Below are 17,255 nucleotides of genomic sequence, written 5' to 3'. Positions count from 1 at the left end.
GCACAGAAAGGACTTCTTTATCATTCAGATCTTTTGCTGCATTTCTAAGCTTTTGCTGAGTGAAACATTTTTTTTTTCTATTTTATGACCTTTACTAGCAGAGGCTGATAGCTCAAAATCATTCCTGCCGAGTCAAAAATTCTTAAAAATCTCAGAAAGCCAGAGGGCTTTTGAGGAGCATATGAACCTCGAGCAAAAGTAAATAAATAAAACAAAGTTGTTTATCATTTCCGATCATCTTTAGGGTGGACTCATTCTAAGAAAGCAGCATATAAACCCATACATCACAATGGGAATTATGTGAGAAATGAGAGCATGGTGCTGTGTGGACATATGGGAGAGATTGTATCTTTCCAGTCCATTCACATGTGGCCTAGAGGTCCATTAATTGAGAGATTAAGCCTGGAACAATGATCGCTTCTGTTCAGTTGATAAAGGGACAGGGTGACAGGCAAGATAGGTTCATTGGCAGGTGAAGGAAGGGAGGTTAGTGCCATTCTCAAAGATTTTCAGGGGCGCCTGAGTGGCTCAGTTGGTTAAGCGTCCGACTTCAGCTTAGGTCATGATCTTACCGTTCATGGGTTCGAGCCCCGCATCAGGCTCTGTGCTGACAGCTCAGAGCCTGGAGCCTGCTTTGGATTCTGTGTCTCCCTCTCTCTCTGCCCTCCCCCACTCGGGCTCTGCCTCTTAAAAATGAATATCTATTGTAACAGTTCAGATCTCTATTCAACTAGCATATTTAAAAAAAATCAACTTTAGAGAAAAACACACAAAAAAATGGCCTTCTTGTGTTTCATATGTAATCGAAGAATATGTGATATTCAGTAGTAACTTTTTCCCTCCCTTAAAATAGGTATATAGAATTGTCAAATATTCCAGGAAATATAATGGTTTCATATTTATAGTTTTCATGTTGGAGGAATTTAGTTCAGTGATTTCTGCCTAAGGACTGTTGTTTCAAGATAATTTGCTCGCTGCTTGTTTGGTTCCACTCAAACACAGCTGTAAGTTCTTTCTTTCTATATTTGGAGATGAAGTGACTGATGGCTAACATTAACCATCTGGATGAGGGGTGTGCTGGGTGGGAGAGGGGGGTGGGGACATAGCCATGCAGGGCTTCACTGCATGGCTGGGGAGTCATCCCTAGACTTTCCTACATCTGGGATCCCTGCGCTGATCCTGAACTTTGACTAGGCCAGAAGAGGCATGGCCAGAAGAGGCAATGATCGCCTATATGAATTTTCTTCAGCTTTATCAGACCTAACGCCACCTCTGTGAGTTAATATCATGTAACACCCTCTGAACTTTTCTGAAATTAAATTCACAGGTGGTATAATCAAGCTCGACACATTGAAAAAAAAACTTAACGTGATGACATAACAGTGACAGAAGAACAAACTTTGTGGAAATAACTTATAATAAAAGAGGAAACTTGGTGGAAATATACATAAATGTTGAGCCATGATTCGCAAACATAGTGAAGTAGTCAAGGGCTAGCATCAAAATTTACATTTACCTCGAATGTAACAACTAAGATGTCAGGTGATATGTGTGTATTCTATCAGTGTCTCAAATACCACGAGTAGCTTTGCATTTGTGGCTTGATTTTTAAAAATGGGGTAAATTCTTGGACATTTTCATAGAAAAGAACAATCTTCCCTCATATTACAAGGTTGCTTCATTCTGGGAAAATTGAGTGTGTTTTAAAACCTTGCAAGGGGTGCCTAGGTGGCTCAGTCAGTTAAGCGTCCGACTTTGGCTTAGGTCATGAGCTTACGGTTCGTGAGTTTGAGCCCCACGTCGGGCTCTGTGCTGACAGCTCGGAGCCCGCTTCGGATTCTGTGTCTCCTTCTCTCGCTGCTCCTCCCCCACTCATGCTCTTTTTCTCAAAAATAAATAAACATTAAAAAAATTAAAAAAAAAATACCTTGCAAAATACTTTGTGCTTTGGTACAAAACCGAGTTCTAGGCTTAGGCAATTATGAAAAGGGTTTTGACCCACCTGAATGGTCGGAGGGACATTCAAAGTCATGCATGACCTTGGGCAATTCTTCCAGGTATGGGACTGTACTGTGCCTCTTAGGATGTCTAGGCAGCCCTTGTCTGTCCCATTAAATTGCAGTCGTGCCCTATCCAATCATGTGACAACTAAAAATAAAGTCCCCTCTCCATTTTCAAAGTGTCCTTTAGAGGATGATATTAAGTTCATTGAAAATACTCAGCTGTACAATTCACAAGCCAGGAATCATTTACCTAAGACCTCGTTTCCATTTTTTTTTTTTCTTTCAAGTTGTGTTATTGGAGCTGTCCCTTAATAAGTCTCAATTAAAATGGGATAATCATATTTTCAGGGTAGATTGGCAAATTCTCAACAAACAATGGAGAGTGGATAGAATCTATATTATCCTTTATATATGTATTTTATTTAAATTACAAACAATCTCGAATTTTCAGTGATGTCAGCAACAGATATTTCTTTTTCACTTCCTGGCTTGGGGGTCAGCATGGGTTCTGCCAGGGTTCAGTTAGTTAGCTCTAGCCTGAAAGTCAGAAATTTGGTCCCTGGTACTGCCACTGCTGCTGGAGAAAATGTTCCTTATTTTGAACATCACTAGCAGGTTCTCATACACAGAACTCAGTGAGAGTCAAATAAATGCAGCTGAGAATAGCATTTTAACTGGAAGGGGAACAGGGAAGTGAGTTTCTGACATTTTCATCTTACTTAGTGTGAGGTTGACTCTGCCTCCAAAGACTCATAAGGTGAGTGTATCGGTCAGTTTGTGTTAGCTTATGCTGTGTAACGAACAACTCCCAAACTCTCAAAAGCTTAAAACGGCAGATTTTAATTTTTCTCCTTACATTTACATATCATTTGCAGATTAGCAGTGAGTTATGGGCTCATTATGATCTGTCTAGAATCTGGGTTGCTAGAGCAGTCACCATCTCAAATATTGCTTATCACTGTGCCAGAGACAGAAATCTGGGTGAAGCGCCTTTTAAAATTACCAGCTAGCCATGACAAAGCTCACTTCCAATTTCATTTTATTAGCCAAAGCAAACCAAATGGCCACACATAATTCTAAGGAGGGCACAAAGGATAAGCCTGTCATGTATCCAGAAGACTCTGGAAATATATGGCATAATGCATTGATGACAACCATGATGGTAAATTTCCCAAACATGGGTTGGGAGTTCAGATGTTGGGCAACTCCCATACAAGACAAATGTCCACTACAGACTGTCTTATTTATATCTTTTCTACCTATTGCCATGCTCACTCTAGCTCAGTAGCTATTAGTAACACAGTAAGTACTGAATGAATGTCTTTGGAATAAAAGGATGTGAATATAGTTGTTTAAATTACCAAATCTGACTATAATTAAAGCTTAAAGAGATACTTTGCTATTTTAACTCGACACTGTAAAGCATGATAAATATAAGTGTTATTAGTATGCAATGTTGCATTTAGAAAGCTTGAGATCCAGAGTGGTACATTGGGAAGAGAGAGAAAAAAGATTTTCAGCTGAACATCACTTTGAACGTGTTCACTAGTTGGTTTCCACAGTGGGGAACGCTTTCTCCTGTGCCTACTCCAGAGTTTGGTACATGGCAGGTATACAATAAAACTAGTTCTGCCATCATTACCTGGGTAGTCTTGGGGAAGTCACATCAACTTAGCCATAGGTTCTTTACCTGCACAACACACACAAGTGTTAATAGCTACCTTTTGTATCGTAAGGATCGCCTATACAATAGAGAACAATACAATTGGGCGAAAGCAGTTGTCATGTAATGTACTAATAACACAGCACCTGCCACAGAGTGTCCACTCAATAGCTGTTTGCTGACAGGGACAGTAAACATTCGCTCTATTCTTATTGTGGAATGGGGTGGATATCTAAGAAATTGCGTAGTGTAATTACAAAAGTTTGCCCAAGTGCTGGGGTTGAGCTTTGGCAATCTGTTTCCCACCAAATCAACCATGATAATACTCAATGGGCCCTGTCCTCATCTCTCAAAGGTCAACAAACACTTCAGAACTCCTAATTGGCTCCCGGAGCTCGCTTTCCCTCTTTGCCTAATAACGGCCCCTCCCGCTAGCCATCAGCCAACTGCTGCCAAGCCCCGCCTCCCAGGGTACTCTCCAATCGGAGGCGCGGCCTGGGCCCAACCCTCGCGAGTCACGTGACGCGCCCAGGCCCGCTTCCGGCGCGTCGCGGGCGGCTGACGTCGCTGGGCCCGGCGTCGCGTCAGGGCTGGCCGGCGGTGGCGGCGGCGGCGGCGGCGGCGGAGGCGGCGATGGCAGCGGACACTGAGCGGGCTTGAGGGCTCGGACCTGCTCCCTCCCGCGCGACCTCGGGCCCGACCCGGCGCTGCGGTCCCTGCTCTCTCCCCTCCTGCTTCCTCCCCGGCCGCTGCCTGGGCGGAGGCGGAGGCGGAGGCCCGGGCTGGCCGCCCTGCTCGTGCCCCGGCTCGGCCCCGGACGGCCCGGCTGCTGTGCGGAGAGGAGGCCGAGTCGGTAAGAGGCGGCGGCGGTGGCGGGGGCCTGGAGGCCGCCTGGATCCCGTCTGGCCGCCCGGGACGCCCCCGCGCTGGTGTCTGTCTCAGGCCCGCTCCCCTCTCGAGTCCCTCCCCGTAACTCGCCGCCCCTATTGTCTAGGCGCCGCCGCTCCCTCTCCCCCTCCCTTCCTTCCCCCACTGCCGCGGGCCGGACGGCTGTCAAACCTGGAGGCACCTCCCGCTCTTCGCCAGCGCCGTCTGAGCCCTTCCAGCCCGTCTCTGCCAGCCGCTCCCGCCCCGCGTCATCCCCCCTCCTTCTGTGGCCCCGCGGCCATTCTCTGACCTTTGCTTCACTTTCTCGGTGTTTTATCTTCTTGCGAATTTTCTCTTCCCTCCCAGTTGTCATCCCTTCCAAGTTTAACCATCCAGATAATTTTTTTTTTTTTTTTTTTTTTTACCATTCTTGTTCGCTTTCTTTTCTGTTTATATTCCTCTCCGTTCTCTCTGTCCCCTTTTCTCTTCTTGCTTCATGTACCCCTTCCCCCCATAGACTGTCTTACTTTGTCTTTTCTTTATTTCCGATACCTCCCCATCCTCCTCTCTCCACCCAAGGAAGAGGAAATCGTGCCTCATCCCAAAGTATCACTGGGAGTTTATAGGTCTTAACAACATCACTTTTATGGGTTCGAGGTTTTGTTGTAGAAAATAGTGTAACTGGTAAACTACCCCATACTGAGTTCTTCTTCTGAAGAACAGTAGAAAAGGTTAGTTAGATTTCTACACAAATAATTTAAGTAACTGCCTTGTATGTTACATACGACCAGCCTTTTAAAAACAATTCATGCTTTGTCCCTTTTGCACCATATACCCTCTGACCTAGCTTCCTGTTAACTTTAATGTATTAATCTTTTCTTCTTGCCATGGCCAGAGGATAGTCTCCCCTCCCTCCCCAGGAGTATTTAGGTTTGAGTTTACATATTTTTATGGCAAGTATTGGTGCCATGTTTAACCCTTACCTATTAACAGAGGTCCTTTCAAAGAGGAAAGGACAGTCGGTTTTTATGTTTACTGTTGTTATGTTTTGTCTCTTTTGAATTGTGAGCAAACCATTAAAAAAAACCCAGAAAACAGTTGTGTTTTCTTTTTTAACCTGGAGGAGAGCAGCATCCTATTAGTAATTCTAAATATCACGAAGGTTTTAGGGATCTCTCTTTTCCCCCCAAAATTGTAGGTTTGCGTTCCTGATTACCGTTATGTTTTGGTGTAGCCTATCTCAAAGTGCATCCATATTCCTAAAGTACTAGTTAGTGACAAAGTCTGCTTCAGGTGTTCTGGCTGTCCAGTGTGGCCAGAAGGGGAGTAAAGAGCCTACAAGTCAATGATCTAGAGAGGAATAGATAGTCCTTGGTAGTTTGTTGTTTGTCTAAACGTTATGACCACTTTTATTCGTCAGTGTGGGCGCTATGTTGAAATAGAGCAGAAAGAAATTCTTTAGTTAAAAAAACCCATATCACTGTTGCTTATTGAACGTGAAGTGTAAGGAAGACATTTCCGACGCCACTTTGCATGTTCAATTAAAATTACTGACTCATTTGCTACCAAAGTGGGAAATCGCAGGTAATGAAGAGTCCTAATCACAGGAATTATTATTGAAATTGTCACTGGCAGAGGAGTGTGCCTAGTGCTTCTTCCTTCTTTAGATGCTCTTTTGTGCCTTATCTAGTGTCGTGTGCTATGAGGCACTCACACATTGGTTGAAAAACTTGATTAATTTGTACCCTTCAGAATTTCAATAGTCCCATTCCAGAACCCTCAGGTGTCTTGATTTGTCCAAGACAAAAAACAGCTTCAGCTGGTGTGGAGAATTTTCTTGGGTATTTTCAAGTTCAAATTTAAAGCGTGTTAGCCATGAGCAAGTTTTAATGCTCATCTGTTCTTTTGAAGTGGTTCTTTTTTATGTCCTTTCCCTTAATTCATCATCCAGACTGCCTGCAAGTTGCACCGTACTTTACCTATAGATGTTGGTACTCATCATCCCCATTTCTTTAAAATTTGGCAGTTATTTTAACTTCTCGTGCGGGGTTTTAAAAATTCTGTCTTACTCCCTATGCATTTTATGCATTGGAGTCTAACTTTTTTTTTTTTTTTTTTTTTTGTTCCTTCCTCCCGAGGTAGTGAAAAGCAAATACGGAAGAAATAGGATCTCAAGATGAGTAAAAAGCCCCCAAATCGTCCTGGAATCACTTTTGAGATTGGTGCGCGTTTGGAGGCCCTGGACTACTTACAGAAATGGTATGGAAAACCCGGAGCCCTTGACCTGAAGCACCGTATTGGGAGCCTTAGAGTTGTTTCTCAGTTGCTCCTCTTCTGGCCCTGGCAGAAACGTTAACGCGGTCACGTTTTAAGTACCCATACACTTTTTTTAGCTTTCCTACTCTTCAACAGGCTTTGCGGGTTCAGCATGCCAAAGCTATTTGGAGTCAGAATCACTTTAGGTATTGGGAACTGAACTGAAAACAATGATCTACAATATGAAGTAGAGAGAGCGTATCGGTACCCTTGTGTGCTTACCGTGAGCTATATTGGGGGTGGAAGGGAGGGCATTAATTTAGATCACCCAAGATTGGGATAGAACCTGATATAAATCTCTTTCCTTGGCCTGTGTCAGAGGTGGTCTTTCAAAATACTGTGGTTGATGGTGATGTTGAGTATGTTGATGGTTAGCACAGTCACTGCTCGTTCACTGTCCCATCTAAAATCAAAAACCGGTTTACATCCTCTTTTCCCCAGAGGGTGGTGAGCTAGAGGCAGGTTGTTACTGTCCGGTACTAAATGCGCAGCACTTTCAGACCTTTTTCAAGTTCTTGTGTTCTGGCCACGTGTGATAAGTGGTGAATTTAAGCCCCTAACACACCCCTAAAACCGCGGTGTAGGGATAAAACCATCACTGCAAAGGAGAGAAGGGGAAACAACACACAGGGGCACCGGGCCACAGTAGAAATGACAAGGATTCCCTCGTTCTCCTAGGGAATGCTTTCCTCATTCTCCTTAGCTGCCCCTGGCTCTCCCTGGGTGGAAGTCTGTTCTTGCCACCCTCAGCCCGCTCTCTGAGAGGGGCATTGGAGAGCTCCTCTGCAGGCAGTGCAGTCGTCTGGCTCTCTTGAAGCCCGTCACTTTGATGAGGGATCTAGTGGCTTAGCAACTCCAGGACTCTGTCCACCAGACTTTCTGACATTTTCTCTGACGACGACTCCCTTCAAAACATGGCAGGCATTTTATAAATGCGCTTTTGATAGACTTGCATTATGTCAACCTCCTGAGTTGGCAAATGGCAGGCAGAGAAATCTTGTTTAGTCATGATATTTGACTTTAGACCAGTCTGGGATCTTTGTCTCTTAGTATCTGGCTTTAGAATTCTGCACGTCCCTGATTCCCAGGTTGACGGGCTCTGTCGTAGGCACTGCTTTAGGACAGTTTAAAACTACAGTCTGATGTGGGAAGGCAGTTATTTGGCCCCATGCCTATAAGGTGCATCTCAGAAGATAGTTCTTTTTAGGGGACTTAATTGTCACTTCCCATCAGGTGGAGAGTGAACATAGTAGTTCCCAGGTGGGGTTTGGGAATCACCTGGGCCTGGCAGTAGCATCTCTCGTAGTCAAGAAGCTAAAAACGATCTCTAGACATGGTGGGGTGCTCCCTGGGGGGGCACACGTGCTCCTGATTGAGAAGCGCTGCGTTGGTTAGTCAGTAATTGGCCCTCTTTGGTTCTCATTTGACCCAAAGGAGCTTTTTACTCTGAAGGCACACTGGTAAATCTCTGTGTGGTATGAGAAGTGATACTGCTTCTCTGATGCTCATCTTTGTCTCTTAAGTTTTGTTTTTTTTTAAGTTATTAGCTTTTGAATCACTAGTTAATTCATATTAACGTATTTTCTTAGGCTTCTCAACTGACAAAGATGCAGTTGAACTAGCTTCCGGTTTTGGACAGGGACCCAGTTTATTAATTTTCTTAGAGGTTTCCAGGGATATTAACATAATTTCAGCATTAGTAAGAAATTTGCTTTCAGTGGTGAAATGTTTACTAATTCAACAATTGTTAAATTGATGGCCCCGTAGTTAAAACGATTATAAAAGAGAACTACTTTAAAGGTGAAGCCCGAAAGTGCTTTCAGAGTACTTGGAATTTGAGAGAAAAAATGATCATTGTAGCTAAGTTTTTCCATGGTCTTTTGCTTCGCACCAAGAAATTCCTAAGTGTTTAGGGTAGTGTGATAACATGCATACGTAATCACTGATGAAGTTTAGCTTTCATTTTAATGACTCCAGTAGTAATGGTGTCTTTAAAGTACGTAAACATCAGCCAGAATAATCTTAGATGATAATCAGTGAAACATGTCATTGGTTCAATTTTTGTGAGCTCATTTATATGAAGATTTTAGTATTCTGCTATGGTTGGCTCCTTAATTAAAAAGGAATGAAGAGTATTGTATATACATATTCTAGGTAGTTAAATAATTTTCTTACTGTGACTTTGTTTATTAATGTTGGTAGTCTCAAGAACTAGGTAGCTTTGGGTGACCCCTGTCATTTAGTATTAAAGTGCTTTACTGTAAGACAACTAATTGTTAAGATTTATTGGGTTTTAGATGGGCACGAAAAGTTCTACGAGACACAGTACTCTTTGGCAGACTTTATTTTTAAATGAGGCAATAAACCTTATTCTTTGTATCATTCCATTTGGGTCATTCTGTATTTCATATAAATGCTACAGTTTTTTGCTTGAATGTCAGGTAAAAGTGTAGAAAGATTATTTGAGTGTTGAGAAACCTTAATATTTTTGTGAGGAGCAAAATAGTTAATCGCTGAAAATTTGCTGAAATGATTCCACTTTCACCCCTCCCTCCCTGTTTTCTTTCCTGTTCTCTTCTGTTGCACCCATATAGAATGCTTCATCGTCCATATTTACTCCGTACAGCTGGGAAAGTATTGGGTTCCTATTTGACATAAGTCAAGTGGGCATTGGACAGGGAGGGACACGTAGGAGTGCAGATACTGCTTGCCGTCTCTGCACACAAGACATTTCCAGTAAAGCCATGTGTCTCTTTTGAAGGAAATAACATCACGTGTTGATAGAGAAGTGCGAAGGGAAAGTTGTGCGAGTGGAGCACCCAGAATGTCAACATGTCCTGTATGTAGAAGATGTGTCCTATGTAAAAAAAAGGAAAATCGTTATTACTGTGTGCCCTAGACGTAGAAAGATAAATTCTGAATTAAGTGGGCAGAAATCAACAGAAATAAGCTTCCAGTTTTAGGTTTGGGGGTAGATTTGATTTCATAGGAAGATACAGTCCTTTTCATATGGAAAGTACATGATTACTGCTTGAGCAAACCATATTACATTTTCTTTAAAGTTCAGAAAGATATTTCATCCTTGAAGATACAGTCTATACATTTTTTAAAGTAGTGATTTGTTACTTTTTGTTTTCAAAGTCATTTTAGAGCTACATTAGGAAACTCATTGATAGTTGGATTACCTATGAACACTCATGAATGTAGGCCGTAGGAAGCCATTGAGAGGCCAGCTGTCTTCAGTTACAGTATGTGATTTTTGGATTTCCTATACTGACTAAACCTAACTCCTGCTGAGTAGTTAGGTTGCTTAATTTTTAATTAATTTTCTTTGATTTTTAATTTTTAATTTTTAAGTTATTTTTGGGGGGGTTGCTTAATTATAAACTGTTATAGTTTTACGTAAAACATAGTTTAGTTTCTCAACAGCCTTTTAATTTAAAAGACTTTTGTAATATTTATAGCTAATACAGTCAATCATTTTCTTTTACTTTTTTAAATATTTTATTTTTAAGTAATCTGCACCCAGTGTGGGGCTCGAACTCACAACCCTGAGATCAAGAGTCACATGCTCTACCAACTGAGCCAGCCAGGTGCCCCCACAATCAACCATTTTCTGTCTTACCTCCGCAACCCCGGTGTATTCAAACTGTGACATACCAGATTTATAATCTCTTGAATGCAGTAACATCATAAGAATGAAAAAGAATGCAGGTGGTTGATACAGGAGTATATTTGGGGAAATAAAGTTCAGAGTTGAAGTTCTGTTGGAGATACTGGAAGTGAATTCTAAGGACAAACAGGTAGGTCCAAAGTCAGACTGTCACTTTCTGATCCTGTAATATGGATAAGTCCTTGACTTCAGTTAGTGTGTCAGTAAAATGGAAGCAATGTTACTGTCTTTTCCTTAGAGGATCATTTTAAGGATTAAATAACATGTGTAAACTTGCTTCAAATTCTACAAAATAGTGCATAATTATAAAGCACTGAAGTAAATACAAGGGAAGAGGGAGAGTTGAAAAATAAGTCTTTGAGGATCTGAAGACTTAAGTGTGTAAGTTTTTAAATGTAGCTTTAGTATTGAGGTGTCAGTGGCCTGGAACGTACGAGGAAAATCATGTCATTGTAACCAGCTATAAACTGTCTTTTTTGAGGTGATAATGAAATGTTTTGTTACTGCAGAGCTTTACAGTTGATAAAGCATCCTTGCAAATATTATAGTTTCTAATTATTCTGAATATTGGTCAAGAAGAAAAGTGATAACATCAAACTGGTTTGGACTACTGATTTAACTTCGGTCTTTTGAATGAAATTGAAATAGTTACTCTGTAGCAAGTGATTTAGTTATGAAGACAAAGTAAATATGCTCTGAAAATTTGAAATATAGAGTTAATTTAAAATATTCAGATAAAAAAAGAAAATATTCAGATGAGTTAATGCTCTTCTGAAATTTTTTGGAATATTTCTATTCTCTTCTAGATATAAAGGAAAGGAAAATGAAAAAAAATGTGGAGATATCTCCAAGTATCAGAGTTTGATAGAATAGTGTGAATTTGAATTGGCAAATGCTGTTTCCACACATTGGGAGTTTTTTGAACTGTATGGAATGTTTGCAAATGTGAGTTTTTAAAATGCTCACAAATAGAATTTTAATAGAGTGGGAAAAATTGAGGAAATTTAGATTGTAGCAAGTACAAATACTTTCTAATTTGAACGAAAGTACATATTTTCTGAATAAAAAGGGTTGCTTTTTTCTAATTGAATTTAGTTATTCAAAGGCAAATATTAATAGAAGTAAGTTGTGTTATCTCTATTTGCAGTAGAAAAATGTTCCTGGGAAGTAGTAATGTAGATCAAATTTTAAAACTCAGGTCATTTTTAAATTATATTAGTTGAGTTCAAAGTTTGTAGAAACCTTAGGTGAATAGTTTTAAAGTAGGAAATCTTTTGCTAATATGAAGAAATTTTTTGTATGTTGGGTTTCCCTAACTCTGTATATTTGAAAAGGTTTGATTCTTATTTTGAGTCACTACGTACCTTTGAAGACCTAATTTTAGCTGTAGGCTCAGCAAAATGTACGGTCACACTTATATACCCCCAAAATTGAATTATATCATATGGGTGGTCATAGAAAATTTATCCAGGGACTCCAGATTAAGGACTCTTCTTGCAGAGAATTTCAGATTGAAATCTATGTGACTTTTTTTTTAATTCCTAGATTTTTCTATTCAGAAAGTCCCAAATTTTGAATCTTAAGATCTAGGTGAGTCCTCATTTTCGTCTTCACATAGGTCTGCATCAGTGCACAAACGTAGTTTTTTAATTTTTACAATTTTCGCCAAAAAAACCCCTATAAACTTTTAAGGGTAAAGATCTCTGTCTCCCTTCTCTTCCCTCAAAATATGGTGAAAGCAAGGTCAGATGCAGGGGCAGAGTATATGTATTTATTATTCTTGTTTTTACTCTGATGTTCTTTTCATTATATTGATTCATTTCCTGTAGAACTTCTTGTTATTTGCTCAGACTTTGTGCTCCTCCTAGTTTTCTTGGAAGGCGAAAGAAAAGGAATATTGGAAAACGTAAATTACACTGGAAGTCAGAAGATGTGAGTTCTGGGTGCTCTTTTACCATGAAGTGTGTTGTGTGACTTTGGATAGTTCCTTCTCTGCTCTAATGTCCCTAAAATGAGGGTGTGACGTTCAGGTCCCTTGACATAGAAACTGAAATTTCTTTGATTTACTTTCCATCAATTCAGGGATGATAGATTTTTATAATCCCACTTTTCATTGGGTAAATAATACAGACTTGAGGCAAAAGTAAGACAGTAGAAGTCCTACGTAGTTTGTTCAAAACTGCTGGTCACTCAAAGAAGAGAAAAAATGAGTTGACACAGTGGAGAAAGTTGAATCTAGTTTGGAACAAAAACGATAGTTTTGAAGTTTGGGGGAGAGTGGTATTGGGCACATGGTTGTCCTTTCTCCGACCTGCTCTCCCACTCATTTAAATACTTTTCATTATTTAATTTTGAAATTACTTAGAACCATAACTATTGGCTTAGAAAAGTGTATTTAACCAATAGGATGCCCTAACTCCCTAACTTTCCATGTGTTAACAATTCACTAATTGATTCTCTTACAAAATTCATGGATGTTGTAGTTTTGAAAGTGATTCAGGTGAAGTCTAGAAGCGTGATAGCAGCCTCTGATTCACCTACAGGGTTTGTTACACACGCATCACTGGGCCAACGCCCGCAGCTCCTGAATCAGTAGATCTGCACTGGGGCCCAGCACTTTGCACTTCTAAAACGTTTCTAGGTAATGCTGGTGCTGCCGGTCTGGAGACCACATAAGAGATTCACTGGTCTAGGGCATACAGAATTGTTAGCCCAAAGATAAAGTTTATGAGGTGGATAGCAATGGAAATGGTCAGGATTGTTTTTGAATTTATAGTCTGTTATTATGTTCGTTGGAAGAAGTAAAATGTAAGTACATTGCAAAATGATGCATGATTCAAAAACCATTTTTTGCTGTTTTTCAGTACAATAGAGTATATTGACCTACATGTGCTTTGACAAAGTGCTTCAGTTTTCTTGCTTTTTTTCTGCTTTATGTAATCTCCACCGCTACGTGGCTGGATAGTTGGTATTTAGGTCTGTGTTGACAAGGGGCAAAAAGACCGTCTATGGTTATAGTTAATTATGGATTGCTGTTATGAGATGATAACTTCTATACTGATTCAGGATATATGGGAAATATTCAGTATGTCACTTGAGTTTTACAAGGAGCCTATCAGGTCTGGGACACTCTTTGCCGGTTTAGAAATGATGTGTCTCAGGTTTGGAGATATTAACTGTTTTCTTCCAGCTCATCTAGTTAGAAAAATCCTCCTGTACCCAGGTTCTTTTGACTCTCAGTCTTACGATCTCGTTACTATAACCCATTGCCTCATATATGGACACCCTGGAGTTTGAGCCTCAGCTTCAGGGGGTAAACGGGCTCAGTGCTGATAGGCTACCTTCATTCCTGACTTTCTCTGGTGACGTGTGTGTATCTGGTGTTTAGAAGGGCCCCAAGAGTCCAGCATGCCCACATCGCTCTTGTTCCATGGAATTATCTTCTACAAGGTAGGTTAATTTCAGGCCTATCTGGCCTAGAAACTCTCCCTCCCAAGCTTACCTTCAAATCAAGCCTTCAAGCTAATGATTTCCTAGCTTTCTTCACAAATGTGTAGTAGTGTAAAGTCCAGGAACCTTGGGCTTATTGTAGTGTGCTCTCTGTGTGTGCATGTGTGTTCATGTAATGGCAAGAGTTGGACTGAAAGAGAAGACCGTTTTATTTGCTCATCTGACATTTGGTTGAAGGTCAGCCATTGTATATCACATGCATCCAACTCTATTCATTACATCATTCCTGCTGAATATTATTATGTGTTGTGAGATTTTACACTTGCCACATCAAATTAGATGCTACTTTATTTTGTGATCAAAGCCACTAGTTGGGAAATAATTTATCTGGGTGATAGTCAACTCTACTAAAGAGAATGGCTGGCAGTTGTAGTTTTGCTGAGGAGACAGAACTGCTATCTGTAGATGCTGATAAGTTTTTAACTTTGTTTTTAATTGATTTTTTAAGTGAGGGGGAAAATACTAAGTTTTAAAGATCAGTGTAATTTTTTTTAAAAGCAATTAACATGATACTGAAAAGGCAGTTTAGTTTTGCTATTTTTCATAAGGGTCCCAGTTTTTAGTTTTTCTATATGACTTTTTATTTTGAACAACTATTGACCATCCCTGCTATCACCTCCCATACATTATTAGTCATCACGTAGAACTTTTCTTTTTATTAAATTGGAAATTGACATGCAAGTGTTATGTTGTTTCAGTAGCTGTAACTCCTCTTTGAGAGAATTGTTGCAGTGAAATTGAAGAAAGAATGTGGATATTTATTTAATATTCGATGTGTCTTAAAAGTCTGTTTTTTCACCGCAAGAAAGCTAACCTTCTTGAATTAAAAATAAGTGTGTTCCTGGTATATCATGGTTAGGGAAGGTACCAAAGTATCAGTTACTTGCATGAAATAATACGTATGTACAAGGCCTAGCCCCTTTTACTCCTAAAGGTACCCAGCAAAGTTTATTGAATTTTGACAGGTTTAGTAAAGAATGAGCTCAAGAATTTTGGGGATATCATGATATCTGGTTACTGTTTCAGAAATTCCTGGCAAATGAGTTGTGACTGATGGGTTGAAAACTAAGCGTAGGATTATATTTGTCAAACTAGACTAGTAAATTTTATTTTTCAAGTCACCTAGTGTTTTTCTTAGTTCTATAGCAAATCATCCCCAGGATTCCTATCTTAATTTTTAAATTTATAACAATTTTGAAACATCCTAAAAGTTAAGCCACTTGCTTTTTTCAGACTCCTTCATTTTAATGTGATATTTTGTACTTAGGCACAATTGAGGTATACACCTTTTTTGGGAAATTTTAATAATAAAGCAAAAGAGCCTTTTTGTGCATGGGGCGGGTGTTTTTTTTTTCTTTTTTTTTTTTGTGCAGTGTGATAAAAGCTGTTTTCTGTACTCTTTGGGCTAACAAAAATCAACTTTAGCCATTTTGTATCAAAAGCAAAAGATTAAAACTGAATTTTAAACATAATATCTGATTTTCTTATTATTTTTGTTTTCAGTACCTCTCAGTAAGAGCCCCCTATATTTGAAACTGCAGTAAGTGTGATAGGTGAAAATCATCAGTTGGCAAGATGCACAATATATATTGAATGTCTTTTTTTTTTTTTTTTTTTTTTTTAATTTTTTTTTTTCAACGTTTATTTATTTTGGGGACAGAGAGAGACAGAGCATGAACGGGGGAGGGGCAGAGAGAGAGGGAGACACATAATCGGAAACAGGCTCCAGGCTCCAGGCTCTGAGCCATCAGCCCAGAGCCCGACGCGGGGCTCGAACTCACGGACCGCGAGATCGTGACCTGGCTGAAGTCGGACGCTTAACCGACTGCGCCACCCAGGCGCCCCATATTAAATGTCTTTAATGTCAGACGAACCTCATTTCAGGGATGTACCACTTAATTACCTATTTTTACTTGAGCAAGTTACTTAACAGTTCAGAGCCTCTTTGACCCCTCTGTAAAATCTGGGAGCAATAATAGTACCTAACTCAAAAAGGCTCTTTGGGAATTAAGAGAGTGCATCTTAAAAGCTTATCATGGTTTGTGCCACATGGTAGGCACTTAGTAAATGTTAGCTTTAATTATAATGACAGCATGAATGTAGTGGGAGAGGAGTCCGTGTAAATCTTTAAAACTTCAACCAGTAGGTGTATAAACATGTATAGTTCCCTCTCGTAGTAAAATAATTTTTAAGTCTGGAATATTAAGAAATAGAAACTGAGTGGACCTCAACTTGCTAGAGTTTGGGTTTTGTGACAAAATTGAGTAAAAAAGGCGTTTGGTCCTGTTAGTCTGAACAAAGTATATAAAGTACATAAACTTTGGGTACAATACTGGTGGCATTTTTTGGGTGGAGTAGGAAAGGAATTTTTGATAGTCTGATTGATTCTTGTGGTGGGAGTTGGTAATAAGTAGAAAGGCCATGGTGTAGGCATTTTGATTGATTAGAACTGACTGTGGATGAATGTACGTGTGGCAGGAGATTCAGGTGCTAAGGAGGTAGAGGGGAGTAGGACTTTATATCGAGGGATCTGAAATGAAACCTTAATTTGAAAGGTGGCGGCGTCACAGTTCTAAAGGAACACACGTAGCTAACTCTGATCTTACCTGTGTGTTGCTGCAGAGGTGTGGACAGGTAGGCATCAGGGTGGTCTGGCAGCTTATACTGGACACGTGTCCTGGGGGTGGATGCCTCTGAAAAAGCGACCTGACGGGTGATGTGATGAGACACTTAGAATTCTGTGTTGGAGAAAATGGGAGTTTGACATATAAGCTATTAGCTGAATGTTTTGGAAAGTCTAGATTCTTTTGTATTTACACTTCATTTTGGAATGTCAAGTTTGGATAAAAAGAGTTTTGTTTTCAGTGTGTTGTTAAAGTGTGAAACAAATTAACACACAGTATCTAAAAGCACTTCGTCTAAAAACACTGGAACACTAAATGACATTGTTCTTATAGTTTAATCAGTGAGTGGAATGGGTGAGAAAACCCTTTTGAAAATTACAAAGCAGACTAATAAATTTAAAGTACTCCCAAGAAGCTAAAATTTTAAAAGGTTATTTTTATTATTTGGCAAATAATCCTAACAATTGTGTGTAAGGAAGTTCTTACCTCCGTAATTCTAGTTCTTCTAAGGTGTTTTAGTCATTTTTTACGACACCGTGTTAGAGTTTCTTGCTTACAAAGTGCTTATCCAGAAAACTGTTTGGAGTTGTTAATCTAAC

General features: G+C 39.9%; 2 protein-coding genes across 29 annotated transcripts in view; one reads left to right on the top strand and one right to left on the bottom strand.

Moving 5' to 3' along the window:
• TMEM71 (transmembrane protein 71) overlaps positions 1 to 5,088 on the bottom strand; it is a 37,450-nt gene extending 32,362 nt beyond the window's left edge. Inside the window, exon 1 of the mRNA XM_045453647.1 lies at positions 4,844 to 5,088. The gene's annotated coding sequence lies outside the window, so the exon portion shown is untranslated. The remainder of the gene's footprint in view (positions 1 to 4,843) is intronic.
• The window catches only part of PHF20L1 (PHD finger protein 20 like 1), an 86,323-nt gene continuing 73,260 nt past the window's right edge, over positions 4,193 to 17,255 (top strand). For 14 of the 28 annotated variants that reach the window (XM_045453641.1, XM_045453638.1, XM_045453635.1 and 11 more), the window contains exons 1-2: positions 4,202 to 4,519; positions 6,676 to 6,792. In XM_045453641.1, the coding sequence (XP_045309597.1) occupies positions 6,710 to 6,792 (83 nt within the window). In that variant the 5' untranslated portion in view covers positions 4,202 to 4,519; positions 6,676 to 6,709. Of the gene's footprint in view, positions 4,520 to 6,671; positions 6,793 to 17,255 lie in introns of all 28 variants that reach the window. The other 14 variants (XM_045453642.1, XM_045453624.1, XM_045453618.1 and 11 more) reach the window with 4 other exon arrangements.

This window comes from Leopardus geoffroyi, chromosome C3 (genome assembly GCF_018350155.1).
Source record: "Leopardus geoffroyi isolate Oge1 chromosome C3, O.geoffroyi_Oge1_pat1.0, whole genome shotgun sequence".
In the NCBI taxonomy this organism is placed as follows: domain Eukaryota; kingdom Metazoa; phylum Chordata; class Mammalia; order Carnivora; family Felidae; genus Leopardus; species Leopardus geoffroyi.
The sequence above is the reverse complement of the archived record's forward strand: the minus strand, read 5'-3'. Positions and strand labels throughout refer to the sequence as shown.